Source organism: Macrobrachium rosenbergii, chromosome 45, assembly GCF_040412425.1.
Source record: "Macrobrachium rosenbergii isolate ZJJX-2024 chromosome 45, ASM4041242v1, whole genome shotgun sequence".
Classification (NCBI taxonomy): Eukaryota; Metazoa; Arthropoda; class Malacostraca; order Decapoda; family Palaemonidae; genus Macrobrachium; species Macrobrachium rosenbergii.
Window position 1 is genome coordinate 32,585,760 of NC_089785.1, and position 16,129 is coordinate 32,601,888.

Genomic DNA, 16,129 nt, shown 5'->3' on the forward strand with positions numbered 1-16,129 from the left:
TCTCCAGGAGTCCTTCTGGGAATTTCGAAAGGCATCTGAGAATTCCGAAGGGTTCTAGGAATCTCGAAGGCTTCTGGGAATTCCGAAAGCCTCTGGGGCTTCTGAAGGCTCCAAGACGATATCCAGGCTCAGAAGCCTTAGGATTTCCTGCACAATACTAAAGAACAACGTTTTATGGAGAAGGAATCGGATTTGGTCCTTTCTGAAGACAAAAGGCTTCTGGATTTCTTAGGGGAAATTCCGAAGGCTTCTGGGGATTCCGAAGGATACAACACGGTCTCTGAAGCCTTTGGATGTATATACACAGGTATGGAAATGCTACTTTATTCATCACAATGACAAGCAACCCTAACTGGCCTGAAATTTTCGACATTAAGTATGGGTTCACGGGTGGTCTAGTGTGTATATATATATGTATATATATATATATATATATATATATATATATATATATATATATATATATATACATACATACATACAGAGGCTATTGTATAACATAAATATATATACATTGTGTGTGTGTGTGTGTGTGTGTGTGTGTGTGTGTGTGTGTGTGTGTGTGTGTGTGTGTGTACAATGAAGATTATCCGAAGAGCAAAAGGGTAAACATTCACAGAGCAGAAGCCTGCATGCATGACCATTAAAACCAAATTAAGGGACACGATCGCTGATATCAGCAAAAACTGCCTGCAATTATTAATAAAGGGGAAAGATCAGAGAGTCTGACCTTTAAGTAACCTGCTCTCTCTCTCTCTCTCTCTCTCTCTCTCTCTCTCTCTCTCTCCAACATATAAAACAAAAAGGGAATCACTCTCCCGTTCATACCGTTCTGCAATAAATATTAATAAGAATCTATTTCTCTCTCCCTTCATGGCTATAAAAAGAATATTGACAAACATCTCTCTCTCTCTCTCTCTCTCTCTCTCTCTCTCTCTCTCTCTCTCTCTCTCTCTCTCTCTCTCTCTCAACACATAAAACGAAATTGGAAACCCTCACGTGTTCAAACAATTCTTCAATATATATATACATAAGAAAACCTTATTTCTTTCTCCCTTCATGGCTACAAAAAGAATACTGACAAACTCTCTCTAACCAAAACATTCAATCATAATCTTTGCACCTTTTTAATCAGCACAGCCTCGTGTTCAAACGGAGCCTGTCGTATCTCATAAAGTAAAACTGGAGGAGCGTTCCTGGCAATAATATTGAGGCATCTAAGCCTGAAGTGAGGCTCTGATATTACTCAGAAAGCGTCGTTCACCAATACTGTCTTCGTTTTCCTGACCTGTACTGCTATTTTTGCTTGTGAATATGAACCTGCTAAGTGGCTTAAATCTACTCTTTGCTGGTGAATATTAACCTTCTAAGTGGCTTAAACTCTATTCTTTGCTGGTGAATAAAACCTGCTAAGTGGCTTAACTCTAATCTTTGCTAGTGAATATTAACCTGCTAAGTGGCTTAACTCTATTCTTTGCTAGTGAATATTAACCTGCTAAGTGGCTTAACTCTAATCTTTGCTAGTGAATATTAACCTGCTTACTGGCTCAACTCTATTCTTTGCTAGTGAATATTAACCTGCTTACTGGCTTAACTCTATTCTCTGCTAGTGAATATTAACCTGCTAAGTGGCTTAACTCTATTCTTTGCTAGTGAATATTAACCTGCTTACTGGCTCAACTATTCTTTGCTGGTGAATAAAACCTGCTAAGAGGCTTAACTCTATTCTTTGCTAGTGAATATTAACCTACTAAGTGGCTTAAATCTATTCTTTGTTAGTGAATATTAACCTGCTAAGTGGCTTAACTCTATTCTTTGCAAGTGGATATTAACCTCCTCGGTGACTGACCTCTATTCTTTGCAAGTGGATATTAACCTGCTGGGTGGCTTTATTCTTTGCGAGTGGATATTAATTACTAACCTGATAAATGACTTAACTTTAATTATTAATTTCCTACGCGCAGCTGTCTCACTCTTGACGGACGTAAATCAAACTTTGTTGCAGATCTTCAGCAAGGATTACTCACACTGAGGTGGTGTTGTCATGTAGTAAGAATGAGTAAGCAGGAATGAGTGAAGAGGGCTTGGGTGGAACCAGTTAGGTGTAGAAGGTGTCAATAGAGGTGAAAGAGTTGGTGGAGGGATGAAGTGAGTGAGGGAGGATTTGGAGAAGGGTTTAATGGGGGGGAGAGATGTTTTCGATGGAAACAGTTTGAGAAAATGTATGACTGCAAGCGACCCCTTAGCATACGAATGGCAGTGGGGATGAGGAAGGTGGCCTATTAAGCTTGTCCCTATAAATTTAGTTCTTTCTTTTCTGAATAATAATAATAATAATACACTTATTTTCATAAGACTCAATAATGATATTAATTAATAATACGTTTCTTCTTCTCTTCATGGAGGACGAAAACCAACAGATAATGACTCAGAGTTAATGCTTTATAATATTCCGATGCCATGTGAATGAAGACATCTGCTTATAGCGCATCTGAGAGAGAGAGAGAGAGAGAGAGAGAGAGAATCTGAAGCTTCCGTCTCACTGAAACTTGACACAAATCTATGAGGTGTAATGCTGGCAATAACAGTTAAGAGAGGATGATGATGATGATGATGATCATCATCATCATCATCATCATCATCATCATCATCATCATCATCAGGCCAACAGCAACTGTCCTTTACAATACCATTCAGACAAAGTTACAGCATCATTATGCGCCTTCCAGGAACTCTGTCTCCACTCCGGAGACAATTACCAACACCTGAGACGGCTAAAAGAGAGAGAGAGAGAGAGAGAGAGAGAGAGAGAGAGAGAGAGAGAGAGAGAGAGAGAGACAAAGTAGAGTGGCAGGTTAATCAATAAGGAAAGCCACATTCGCCCTTATAGCCTTCCACTCTACCCTCAGATGGATTGGCTTTCTCCCCTCCTTCTTTTAATCTTCATTCTCCCTTTTCTGTAGGCGCCCTTTCTCCCTATTCATCTGTACACCCTTTCCTTGCTGTGGAGTAAAGCCCCTGCCATATTTAACAGGGATTGTTGCGCTTCAAAAGGCTATACACATTCGCACGGAACGCGGCTCAAAGACTTTAAACTTGCAAAGCACGCTTCCACTTCAAGCCTCTGTTGGTTGACAGAGCCTACAGGTCCACACAAGACATCTTATCCCAATATCCATGATGTCCATTAAATTTTTCATTGTTAATCTCCCCCTTTGAAGACATGGCCAGACCATCTCAGTTAATATTCAACCAACTTACACACACATAAACACACACGTTGGGAAACGATAAGAACATTAAACAGGTCTCAACCGATTGTGCCCAGCCATTTTCATGTCTTCATTTATTAGCTCTCTCTCTCCCATTCTCACCACAGTTTCAACCCATCTCTATTTTCCAAATGCAGAAACAAGTAGAAGAACAATAGACAAATTTACACGTTAATATTACTCTATCTACAGCTTCTCCAAGTTGTAGATAAAGGTCTGATCACATCACTTACATGCATACACACAAAACAGGAGACACCAAGGTGGCCACCCTGTCCTTTCCATTTCTACAGCTTCTCAACTGATATAACCTCTCCCCAGTTCCAGAGGTCCTTTATTCCTCACACCGTTGAACTGTGCAACAGTCACCCTCAAGATGTCGTGCAATTGGAACTTCAAAAGCTCAAGCAAAGATGCAATGCATTACTACCCTAATGCTATCCTTGTACTTTTATACATCTTTATCTATTTATCAATTCATTAATTTACTTTTCTTTTTAATAAGCGAGATCTCTTCTTTCTGCATTTACCTTTTACCTTCTCTTACTTCCTAATGCACACCATATTCTGTGGAAGCTTGAAATTGAAGTCAGTGGTCCCTGTGGTGGACTTGTTCCAGATGAATAGAGTTCATCTTCTGAATAATAATAATAATAATAATAATAATAATAATAATAATAATAATAATAATAATAATAATAATAATAATAATAATAATAATAATAATAATAATAATAATTCTATTCTTATCCCATGCTCAAACCATCCCAACTAACTTCGCACACACACACACAAACAAAACAGAACACACCATTCGAGAATAACAAAGTAGCACAGCCACACACACACACACACACACACACACACACACCACAGACGAGGCACTCGGCTACTGCAAGGAGATTCTAACAACGATAATTATGCAACTTGATGGAGTTATCCCCGAGTTCAAAAGTTGCGCACAAGTTCGAGGCTTCGTCGATTCATGAACTTTAGAGACGGTTCAATTTTGGAAGCAGCCAAATTCCATTAAAGTCTGGGTTAGGAGAGAGAGAGAGAGAGAGAGAGAGAGAGAGAGAGAGAGAGAGAGAGAGAGAGAGAGAGAGAGAGAGAGAGAGAGAGAGAGCTTCTCTACGTGTTTCGAGGCTCGTTATTTAAGGTAGTCCCAAAATATTTTTTTATATTTTTATACTTGTTAATAATAATAATAATAATAATAATAATAATAATAATAATAAAAACCTCACGTTTGGCGTCACACAGAGGCAGGGTCAGTGGGTCACTGATGCTCCTGTCCCAGGAACAAAGAAATCAATACCAAGTGTCCTGTGTTCTCAAGAGCGCACATACAGCTGACAAAAGGGGGCCAAGGCCCTTCGTTTATCAAATTTTTGGCTTTTTCACAAAAAAAGTTTCCTTCTCTCTCTCTCTCTCTCTCTCTCTCTACAGCGTACATAGTGTGTGTGTGTGTATGTGTATATATATATATATTTTTTTTTCGAACTCACTAACTCACTCTCTCTCTCTCACACACACACACACACACACACACACACATATATATATATATATAGAGAGAGAGAGAGAGAGAGAGAGAGAGAGAGAGAGAGAGAGAGAGAGAGAGAGAGAGAGATCGGCAATAAAAACATGAGAGGTGGCCCTTGATTTCATTTGAAATTTTCCCCTCGCCAACCCAGCCAAGTGGGGAGCAAAAGTCTATTTCTGAATCCATAAAATAAAAGGAAATCACTTTTCCCTCCATCGCCTTCTTCTAAGTTTTTGAAAGAATGCAAAGATAAAAAAATAGAAAAAAAACACAGGGTTGTGAAATCTGAGGGGGTCAAAGCAGGGTCATGAAAATGCCCAAAATAGGTTAGGAAGAGAGGAATAAAAAGGTGAATCTTAATTTCCAATATACAGATTACAAACAGAACTGGAAGACGGACAAATATCCAATATAAGTTCAAAAGAGACGAATGAAAACGTGAAAAGAAAGATGATAATTTTAATTATATAGATTAAAAATAAAATTCAAATAAAAAATATGCCAAAAATAAATCACGAAAAGAAACACTAAATTCGGTTATTTAAACGAAAACTAAAATAGCAGATTTTTAAAAATACAAATGCAAAGATATCACCAAGAAACTACGCACAGTATAATACTTTAAGGAGAATATTACAAGAACAATCTCTATTCAACGTTCTCATTTGGTCACACAGCCCTTCCCGTGAGGCACATCCAGGTACTGGCCAAAAAAGCAGTGGTTTTCAACCTTTTTCATACCGTGACCCGTTATGAGCAACTCAATATGACCGATTCAGTAATGTGACTAGGGTTACCATATTTTCATCAACCAAAGACAGAGACAGGATGAAAGGAATCTATAATCACTGTGACGGGTCCCAAATCTATCTGCACGTTTTTATTTATTCCTCCTTCCAACTCTGTTCGATATATTTTCCTCTGCCGGGTCACAAGTTTATCTGAAAACAAGAATTTTTTGCTATTCATTCCTGCCTCCAAATCTGCCAGGTATTTTTGCTCTGACGGGTCCAGAATCTATCTGTGAACACGATTTTTCGCTGTTAATTTGCCGTATACTGTACACACGTTCCCTCTGAACACTGGAACATTGCTGGGTGACTGCTTGTCCTGAACATTCGGGGACATTTTCTGACTGACCGGGACGCTTATTCCCCAACTGTACTGTGGGTTCGGCCAGACGAGCGGGCGCCTCGGTTTTTTTTTTTTTTTGCCATGCCTCTAGGTTAGGTTAGGTCAGGTTGGATTAGGTTAGGATAGTTGAAATTTCTTACGTCTGGATTTTGGGCGTGGTAAACATATTGAGATTATTTCCAAGAAGATTTTATGGTTAGTTTTTAAGATATGGCGTCCCGCTTTTTTTCAGGGAAGGTCCCGAACCATAATACAGTTGGGCGTCCCGGTCAGTCACAAAATGTCCCCGAATGTTCAGGACAAGCAGTCAGTCACCCAACAATGTTCCAGTGTTCAGAGGGAACGTGTGTACAGTATACGGCAAATTAACAGCGAAAAATCGTGTTCGCAGATAGACTATACGCGACCGGGACGAGGCCTCAAATCCGCGACGTACGGCCACCCTAATCATTAAAGTAAGTATACCTTAGTTTAAGCAGACCACTGAGCTGATTAACAGCTCTCCTAGGGCTGGCCCGAAGGATTAGATTTATTTTACGTGGCTAAGAACCAACTGGTTGCCTAGCAACGGGACCTACAGCTTATTGTGGAATCCGAACCACATTATAACGAGAAATGAATTTCTATCACCGGAAATAAATTTCTCCAATTCTTCATTGGCTGGTCGGAGAATCGTTCGCGGGTCCAGCAGAGTGCTAACCGAGAACGATACTAACCCATCCAATGAGGAACTAATGTCACCCTAATCATTCATATGTAATGTCCCAGTACAAAAATAGCACTGCACTGTACTAAATTTGCTACTTGCATTAAAAACAGACTATTATAACTATTTCTGTTAAATAAGTTAAATTAGAGACTGTCTTGGCCTGATGATCAGGTGTTGCTTCGTGCAGCGGCGCTGAGGGTGAAAAAAGCTTAAACATAATACCTCGCTCAAGCACGATCTTGCAGGCTGGAGACCCCAGGTTGAAAACCTCTGCTCTCAACTCACCAGCTGTGCTGAGTACATGTTGCAAACATATAGCCCCTCAATAAGGATAACAATATACTACTCCTTTGCATTTTCTGAAGATTGTGTGATACTTAAATGTTAAGTGTATTCCATACTAACACCACGAAAAATTAATTTACTATGATTTATATAGCATGAAAAAATTAATATATATATACATATATATATATATATATATATATATATATATATATATATATATATATATATATATATATATATATATATATATATATATATGTATATATATACAGTCTATATACACAGAGATATATAAATACATATATACTGTGTGTATATATATATATATATATATATATATATATATATATATATATATATATATTTATTTATTTATAAACATTTTTGTAAAAATATGTAACGAGCTTTCTGAGATACCTTCCTAATGCAATTCAATTGAGAGAGAGAGAGAGAGAGAGAGAGAGAGAGAGAGAGAGAGAGAGAGAGAGAGAGAGAGAGAGAGAGAGAGAGCACTATTGCAATTTCAACAGGTGCAACAAAAACACCGAGCTATCCTCTTATAAGGAACAACGAAAAAAAACAAACTGGTTTTATCAATTCTAATTCAATAATTCTGTGATGCCCTTTTTTGCACGTGAATGCTGCGTAAACAAACTACCTGATAATCTCCAGTTCATGGTCATAAGACTATTTTGTACTTCTGGGCAGAACGTTAATTATTATTTCTAAAGTGGTAACTGGTTTTCAATATCCGATTTCACCTTGAATGTTAAGAGCTGTACACTCTACAAGAGGGAATGGAGGTTGGTCATAATACTGCACTACCTTTAGCCTAACGTTATTCTCCTTGCATTTTAATACATTGTTACCTATTTATTATTTTGTTTCTTTTCAATAAGTGAGATCTCGTCTTTCTGTATTTCCCTTTACCATCTCTTACTTCCTAATGAGCACCACATTCTTTGGAAGCTTGAATTTCAAGTCAATGGACCTGTGGGGTGGTTCCATACGAACAGGTTTCATCTTCTGAATAATACTAAAATTTTACTTTCTGATAGAATCTTGCTCACTTTTAAAGCGCTAATTTGACATTAATGTCTGTTTTTCAACTGACTGTTGGTAGATGTACACTCTACTTGAAGGAACAGAGGTTGTTCAACAAAAATTTTCAATGATTTTCCTATTTTTTTTTTAAAGAATTCTTCGGGAATTCATCCAAAAAATATCTGTTACGAAGGACAACTGACATCCAAACCCAATTCAAAATAAACACAAACGCATCACTATCTTTCAAATGAATAAATATATATGCAAGCTTCAGAGCTTCATCAGTTCTTTCAATGATTTTCTCAATTATTTCTACGTATTCTTCAGGACTTCTCCCCCACAAAACGTAAAAGAAGCCCAACAGACACCCAAAACCAATTAAAAATAAATAGAGATAACAATGTCTTCCCTATGAATAAATATAAAAGCAAGCTTGAGAAAGCCTCATAAATTCTTTCAGTGATTTTCCCTTTTATTTTTACGGATTCTTAAGAACTTCACCTCACATAATCGACACAAAGAAGCAAAACTGTCACTCAAATCCAATTAAAAGATAAATACAAACATACCAATATCTGTCCAATGAATAAAATACACAAGCAAGCTTCAGAAAGCTTCATCCACTCTTTCCATGATTTTCCTATTTTTATTTTGAGTATATTTTTAAGGACTTCATCCTCACCCAAATTTCAAGAGGACCAACAGACACACAAATCCCACTGAAAAAAAAAATATCAATACTCCCCAGTGAATAAATACATAAGCAAGCTTCAAAAAGCATCATCAGTTCTTTCAATGATTTTCCTGATTTTTGAAAGTATTCTTCAAGCAGTCACCCCAAATTCTAGTGTTAAGAAGCCCATGACACAACCAAATCCCATTTAAAAAAATAAACACAGACATATCAATACCTCCCCAATGAATAAACACACACACTAACAAGCGACGGCACAGAGGACCCTACCTACACCTGTCAGAGGCAAGGCCCACAGCTACAGTACAGTACAGTACTCACATGGAGGCGGTTCAGAAGGCTGGGGTCGGTGTTGGAATTGCTGCTTTGCTTGGCCGCCTTCCAGAACTGGTTTTGAGCCGAATACCGATAACTGGGGCAGATGCAAAACAGGCAGTCTGGAAATGGAGGAGACGGAGAAGGGGTGATCAGTTGGGGCTGTCACTGTGAAAATGGCAGAATGTGGCGTTCGGTTCTGACTGTCGATGTTTAAAAGCGAAAATATGTGGTGTCTGTTGGGCTCACGTATTTGTTTGGAGGCAAAAATGTGACGTTTGTTTTTGAATGTTTGTTCAGAAGCAAAAATTGTGCTGAGCGGCAAAATTTGGAGTATTTGTCTGGAAGCAAAATATTTGTTTGGAAGAAAAATGTGACTTTACTTTCTAGATATTTGTTTTGAAGCAAAATACTTGTTTAGAAGCAAAAACTTTATGATTTTTTTTCTATTTGTTTAAGAGCAAAATATTTGTTTAGAAACAAAATGTGACGTTTCTGTTTGAATATTTATTTAGAAGCAAACTATTTTAGAGGAAGAACTGTGAAGTATCTTTCTGAATATGTTTAGAAGCAAAATATTTATTAGAAAATATGTGGTGTATCCTTACGAATGTTTGTTTAAAAGCAAAATGTTTGTTTAGAGGCAAAAATGTGAAGTTTCATTTAGGTATTTGTATATATATAAAAAGTTCCTTTATCAATAATGATTTACGAGCCAAATATTTGTTTAGAGGCAAAATGTAACATGTTTCTGAATATATGTTTAGAAGCAAATATTTACTTAGTGACCAAAATGTGATGCCAGTTTTTTCATATTTGTTTAGAAGCAAAATATTTGTTTTGAGGCCGCAATGTAACATGTTTCTTAAGTATTTAGAGCAAATATTTGCTTCGAGGCCAAAACCTGATGTGTTTCTGAATATCTGTATAAAAAGCAAAATATTTGTTTAGAGGCCAAAATGTAACATTTGTTTTAGAATATTTGTTTAGGGGCAAAATACTTGTTTAGGGGTAAAAATCTGACATTTCTTTCTGAATGTTTGTTTAGATGCAAAATATTTGTTTAGGGGTAAAAATGTGACACTTCTTTCTGAATGTTTGTTTACAAGCAAAATATTTGTTTAGCGGTAAACATGAGGCATTTCTTTCTGAATATTTATTTAGGTGCAAAATATTTGTTTAGGGGTAAAAAGTCATGTTTTTTTCTGAATGTTTGTTTAGATGCAAAATATTTGTTTAGGGGTAAAAATGTGACATTTCTTTCTGAATGTTTGTTCAGAAGCAAAATATTTGTTTACTTGTAAAAATGTGACATATCTTATTGAATGTTTGTTTAGATGCAAAATATTTGTTTAGGGGTGACATTTCTTTCTGAATGTTTGTTTAGAAGCAAAATATTAGTTAAGAAGCAAAGTGTGACATTTCTTTCTGAATATTTCTTCAGAAGCAAAATATTTGTTTAGGGGTAAAAATGTAACATTTCTTTCCGAATATTTGTTTAGAAGCAAAATGTTTGTTTAGGGATAAAAATGTAACATTTCTTCCCGAATGTTTTAGATGCAAAATACTTCTTTAGGGGTACAAATATGACATTTCTTTCTGAATGTTTTAGATGCAAAATATTTTTTAGGGGTAAAAATGTGACATTTCTTTCTAAATGTTTTAGATGCAAAATATTTTTTAGGGGTAAAAATGTGACATTTCTTTCTGAATGCTTAGATGCAAAATATTTGTTTAGGGGTAAAAATGTGATATTTCTTTCTAAATGACTGTTTAGAAGCAAAACATTTGTTAAGGGGAAAAAATGTGACACTTCTTTCTGAATGTTTGTTTAGAAGCAAAATATTTGTTTAGGGGTAAAAATGCAACATTTCTTTCTGAATGTTTGTTCAGAAGCAAAATATTTTTTAGGGGTAAAAATGTTACTTTTTTCTGAATATTTGTTTAAAAGCAAAATACTTGTTTAACGTAAAAATGTGACATTTCTTTCTGAATATTTGTTTAGAAGCAAAATATTTGTTTATGGGTAAAAATGTGACACTTCTTTCTGAGTGTTTGTTTAGAAGCAAAATATTTTTTTAAGGTAAAAATGTAACATTTCTATTTGAATGTTTGTTTAGAAGCAAAATATTTGTTTGGGGGTAAAAATGTGACATTTCTTCCTAAATGTTAGTTTAGAAGCAAAATATTTGTTTAGGGGTATAATGTGACATTTCTTTCTGAATGTTTGTTTAGATGCAAAATATTTGTTTAGGGGTAAAAGGGTGACATTTCTTCCTGAATGTTTGTTTAGAAGCAAAATATTTTTTTAGGGGTAAAAATGTGACATTTCTTTCTGAACGTTTGTTCAGGTGCAAAATATTTGTTTAGGGGTAAAAATGTGACATTTTTTCTGAATGTTTGTTTAGAAACAAAATACTTTTTTAGGAGCAAAAATGTGACATTTCTTTCTGAATGTTTGTTAAGAAGTAAAATATGTGGTTAGGGGTAAAAATGTGACATTTTTTTCTGAATGTTTGTTTAGAAACAAAATACTTTTTTAGGAGCAAAAATGTGACATTTCTTTCTGAATGTTTGTTAAGAAGTAAAATATGTGGTTAGGGGTAAAAATGTGACATTTTTTCTGAATGTTTGTTTAGAAACAAAATATTTTTTTAGGAGCAAAAATGTGACATTTCTTTCTGAATGTTTGTTAAGAAGTAAAATATGTGGTTAGGGGTAAAAATGTGACATTTTTTTCTGAATGTTTGTTTAGAAGCAAAATACTTGTTTACGGGTAAAAATGTGACATTTCTTTCTGAATGTTTTATTAGATACAAAATATTTGTTTATGGTAAAAATGTGACATTCCTTTTTGAATGTTTGTTTAAAAGCAAAATATTTGTTTAAGGTAAAAATATGACATTTCTTTCTGAATGTTTGTTTAGATGCACAATATTTGTTTAGGGGTAAAAATGTGACACTTCTTTCTGAATGTTTGTTTAGAAGCAAAATACTTATTTAGGAGCAAAATGTGACACTTCTTTTTGAACGTTTGTTTAGATGCAAAATATTTAAGGTAAAAATGTTACATTTCCTTCTGAATGTTTGTTTAGATGCAAAATATATATTTATGGGCAAAAATGTTAACTTCTTTCAGAATGTTTGTTTAGATGCAAAACATTTTTTTAGGGGTAAAAGTGTGACATTTCGTAATGTTTGTTTAGATGCAAAATACTTAAGGTAAAAATGTGACATTTCTTTCTGAATGTTTGTTTAGAAGCAAAATATTTGTTTAGGGATAAAAATGTGACATGTCTTTCTGAATTGTTTAGAGCAAAATATTTGGTTAGGGGTAAAAATGTGACATTTCTTTCTGAATGTTTTTTTGGATGCAAAATATCTGATTAAGGTAAAAATGTGACATTTCTTTTTGAATGTTTGTTTGGGTGCAAAATATTTGTTTATGTGGAAAAATGTGACATTTCTTTCTGAATTTTGTTTAGGTGCAAAATATTTGTTTACGTGTAAAAATGTGACATTTCTTTCTGAATGTTTGCTTAGATGCAAAATATTTGTTTAGGGGTAAAAATGTGACTTTTTTTTCTGAATTGTTTAGAGCAAAATATTTGGTTAGGGGTAAAAATGTTACATTTCTTTCTGAACGTTTGTTTTAGATGCAAAATATTTGATTAAGGTAAAAATGTGACATTTCTTTTTGAATGTTTGTTTAGGTGCAAAATATTAGTTTAAGGGTAAAAATGTGACATTTCTTTCTGAATGTTTGTTTAGAAGCAAAATATGTAATTTGGGGTAAAAATGTGACATTTCTTTCTGAATATTTGTTTAGAAGCAAAATATTTGATTTGGGGTATAAATGTGACATTTCTTTCTAAATATTTGTTTAGAAGCAAAATATTTGTTTAGGGGTAAAAATGTGGCATCTCTTTCTGAATGTTTGTTTAGATGCAAAATATTTAAGTTAAAAATGTGACATTTCTTTCTAAATGTTTGTTTAGATGCAAAATATTTGTTTACGGTAAAAATGTGAATTGATTGTCAATGTTTGTTTAGATGCAAAATATGTTTAGGGGTAAAAATGTGACATTTCTTTCTGAATGTTTTAGATGCAAAACATTTGTTTACGGGTAAAAATGTGACACTTCTTTCTGTATGTTTGTTTAAAAGCAAAATATTTGTTTAAGGGTAAAAATGTGACATTTTCCAAAAATTTTTTACAAGCAAAATATTTGTTTAGCAGTAAAAATGTAAGATTTCTTTCTCAATGTTTGTTTAGATGCAAAATATTTGTTTAGGGGTATGAATGTGACATTTCTTTCTGAATGTTTGTTTAGAAGCAAAATATTTGTTTAAGGCAAAAATGTGATACTTCTTTCTGAATGTTTGTTTAGAAGAAAAATATTTGGTTAGGGATAAAAATGTGACATTTCTTTCTGAATGTTTGTTTAGGTGCAAAATATTTGTTTAGGGGTAAAAATGTGTCATGTCTTTCTGAATGTTTGTTTAGATGCAAAATATTTAAGGTAAAAATGTGACATTTCTGTCTGAATGTTTGTTTAAGTGCAAAATATTTGTTTAGAGGTGAAAATGTGACATTTCTTTGTCAATGTTTGTTTAAATGCAAAATATTTGTTTAGGGGTAAAAATGTTACATTTCTTTCCGAAAATGTTTTACAAGCAAATTATTTGTTTAACAGTAAAAATGTGAGATTTCTTTCTGAATGTTTTAGATGCAAAATATTTGTTTAGGGGTATAAATATGACATTTCTCTCTGACTGTTTGTTTAGAAGTAAAATATTTGTTTAAGGCAAAAATGTGACACTTCTTTCTGAATGTTTGTTTAGAAGCAAAATATTTGGTTAGGGGTAAAATTGTGAAATTTCTTTCTGAATGTTTGTTTAGGTACAAAATATTTGTTTAGGGGTAAAAATGTGGCATTTCTTTCTGAATGTTTGTTTAGATGCAAAACATTTAAGGTAAAAATGTGACATTTCTGTCTGAATGTTTGTTTAGATGCAAAATATTTGTTTAGAGGTAAAAATGTGACATTTCTTTGTCAAGGTTTGTTTAAATGGAAAATATTTGTTTAGGGGTAAAAATGTAACATTTCTTTCTGAATGTTTGTTTAGATGCAAAATACTTGTTTAAGGTAAAAATGTGAGATTTCTTTCTGAATGTTTTAGAGGCAAAATATTTGTTTAGGGGTAAAAATGTGACATTTTCTGAACGTTTGTTTAGATGCAAAATATTTGTTTAGGGGTAAAAATGTGACATTTCTTTCTGAGTGTTTGTTTAGAAGCAAAATATTTGTTTAAGGGTAAAAATGTGACATTTCTTCCTGAATGTTTGTTTAGAAGCAAAATATTTGTTTGGGGTAAAAATGTGACATTTCTTTCTTAATGTTTGTTTAGAAGAAAAATATTTAAGGTAAAAATGTGACATTTTTCTGACTGTTTGCTTAGAAGCAAAATATTTATTTAGAAGAGAGAATGTGACTTTCCTTCTAAACATTTATTTAGAAGCAAAATATTTGTTTATGGGCAAAAATGTGATGTTTGTTTTTATATTTCACCAGTGACAAATATGACACTCTCTTATGCCTCATCATCACAAAACCACTATTATGAAACTTGATTACTATTATAACTATCAGTGTTTAAAAAATTATTATATGACATTCAGTTATAATTGCTCAAGGTTAAATAGTAAAATTGTGACAACCCTTATATATATTCACATATAAAAGATTTTTTTATGACAAACGCTAAATTAAAGAATAATATGATGTTCAATTACAACATTCTCAAAGACATATTAGTCTGTTGTAACATTCTGAAAGTCAAAGCTATGACATATCATGAATGACAGGTCACATGGGTATGACATCATGAAAGAGGATCGAGAAAATCTGAAAAAAAAAAAAGAAAATAAATTCATGGTATACAACAAATGATTAATGGCCTCAGGTTTGTACGGCCAGGACAATATATGAATTATAAAAAATTTGCGCTACGTTCCCATGAGAATAGAACCCTTCATCTTTTTTATGCAGATCCACTGCTTAGGAACTCCGCCTTGTCTCCCTCAAGGACACTCTGGACAAAGTGAAGTCTGCTATTGGGTTCAGCCAAAAGCCTAACCACATGATGTCATGGTGAGCAACTTACACTATGGCTCCAGCTTTGTCAGAGCAAAAGTACAAATACCTGTCCCTTGTGGAGTGGTACAGGGACTATAAAAGTCCACACCAGGCCTGCGTCAATCCCAATCTGGCCCATTACTGAGCACAAGAGTACAATGATGCTTCTGGAGGTCCAGGAACTGGTCACAAGCAAGTCTAAACATGTACTGAACTGTTGGCACTCCAAGAAGTGTGGACTCATCCCTTGGAACCCCCAGGGAAGTAAAAGAACAGGAGGAATAGTACGGAACTGCCATTTTGGTTCAGCAAAAAGCCTATCCACATGACGCCATGGTGAGCACAAATACCTGTCCCTTGTGGATTGGTACAGGAACTATGACAGTCCATGCCAGACCTGCGTCAATCCCAGTCTGGCCCATTACTGAGCACAAGAGTACAAATATATATATATATATATATATATATATATATATATATATATATATATATATATATATATATATATATATATCCTACACTCACAATGAAAACTCTCTGATAACAGGCATTTGTCAAAGACACCCTACGACACCCAGAGTCTAGTTACTGAGAGAACCTGGTGTGTAGAGTTTAACTACAGCATATGACAACAACAGAAAAAAAAATATGGGTTGCCAATTCCCCCGCCCTCAGCCTCTCTCTCTCTCTCTCTCTCACACACACACACACACACACACACACACACACAGACACCACCCTTCAATGAAACAAAAGAAAAACAAAAGAAAACCTACAGCTAATTATCCCACAATGCCCACCTGAAATGAAACAATCAATAGAGTCCCTCATTTCCCTTCTAATAAAGCAACAGAAACTCATCTCTTTGTTTCTAACAGGGGGGCAATTAATTCTGCGCCAGTTGTGTTTTATTCTTCTGAACGTAAACATTAAATTTGCCCACCTGGACAATGGCATCAAAGGCCACGGTGCAATAAAACCCTC

General features: G+C 34.5%; 1 protein-coding gene across 33 annotated transcripts in view; it reads right to left on the minus strand.

Moving 5' to 3' along the window:
* Itpr (Inositol 1,4,5,-trisphosphate receptor) overlaps positions 1 to 16,129 on the minus strand; it is a 226,011-nt gene that overhangs the window by 191,192 nt on the left and 18,690 nt on the right. For all 33 annotated transcript variants that reach the window (XM_067089008.1, XM_067089009.1, XM_067089006.1 and 30 more), the window contains exon 4: positions 9,012 to 9,127. In XM_067089008.1, coding sequence (XP_066945109.1) covers positions 9,012 to 9,127 — 116 coding nt within the window. The remainder of the gene's footprint in view (positions 1 to 9,011; positions 9,128 to 16,129) is intronic.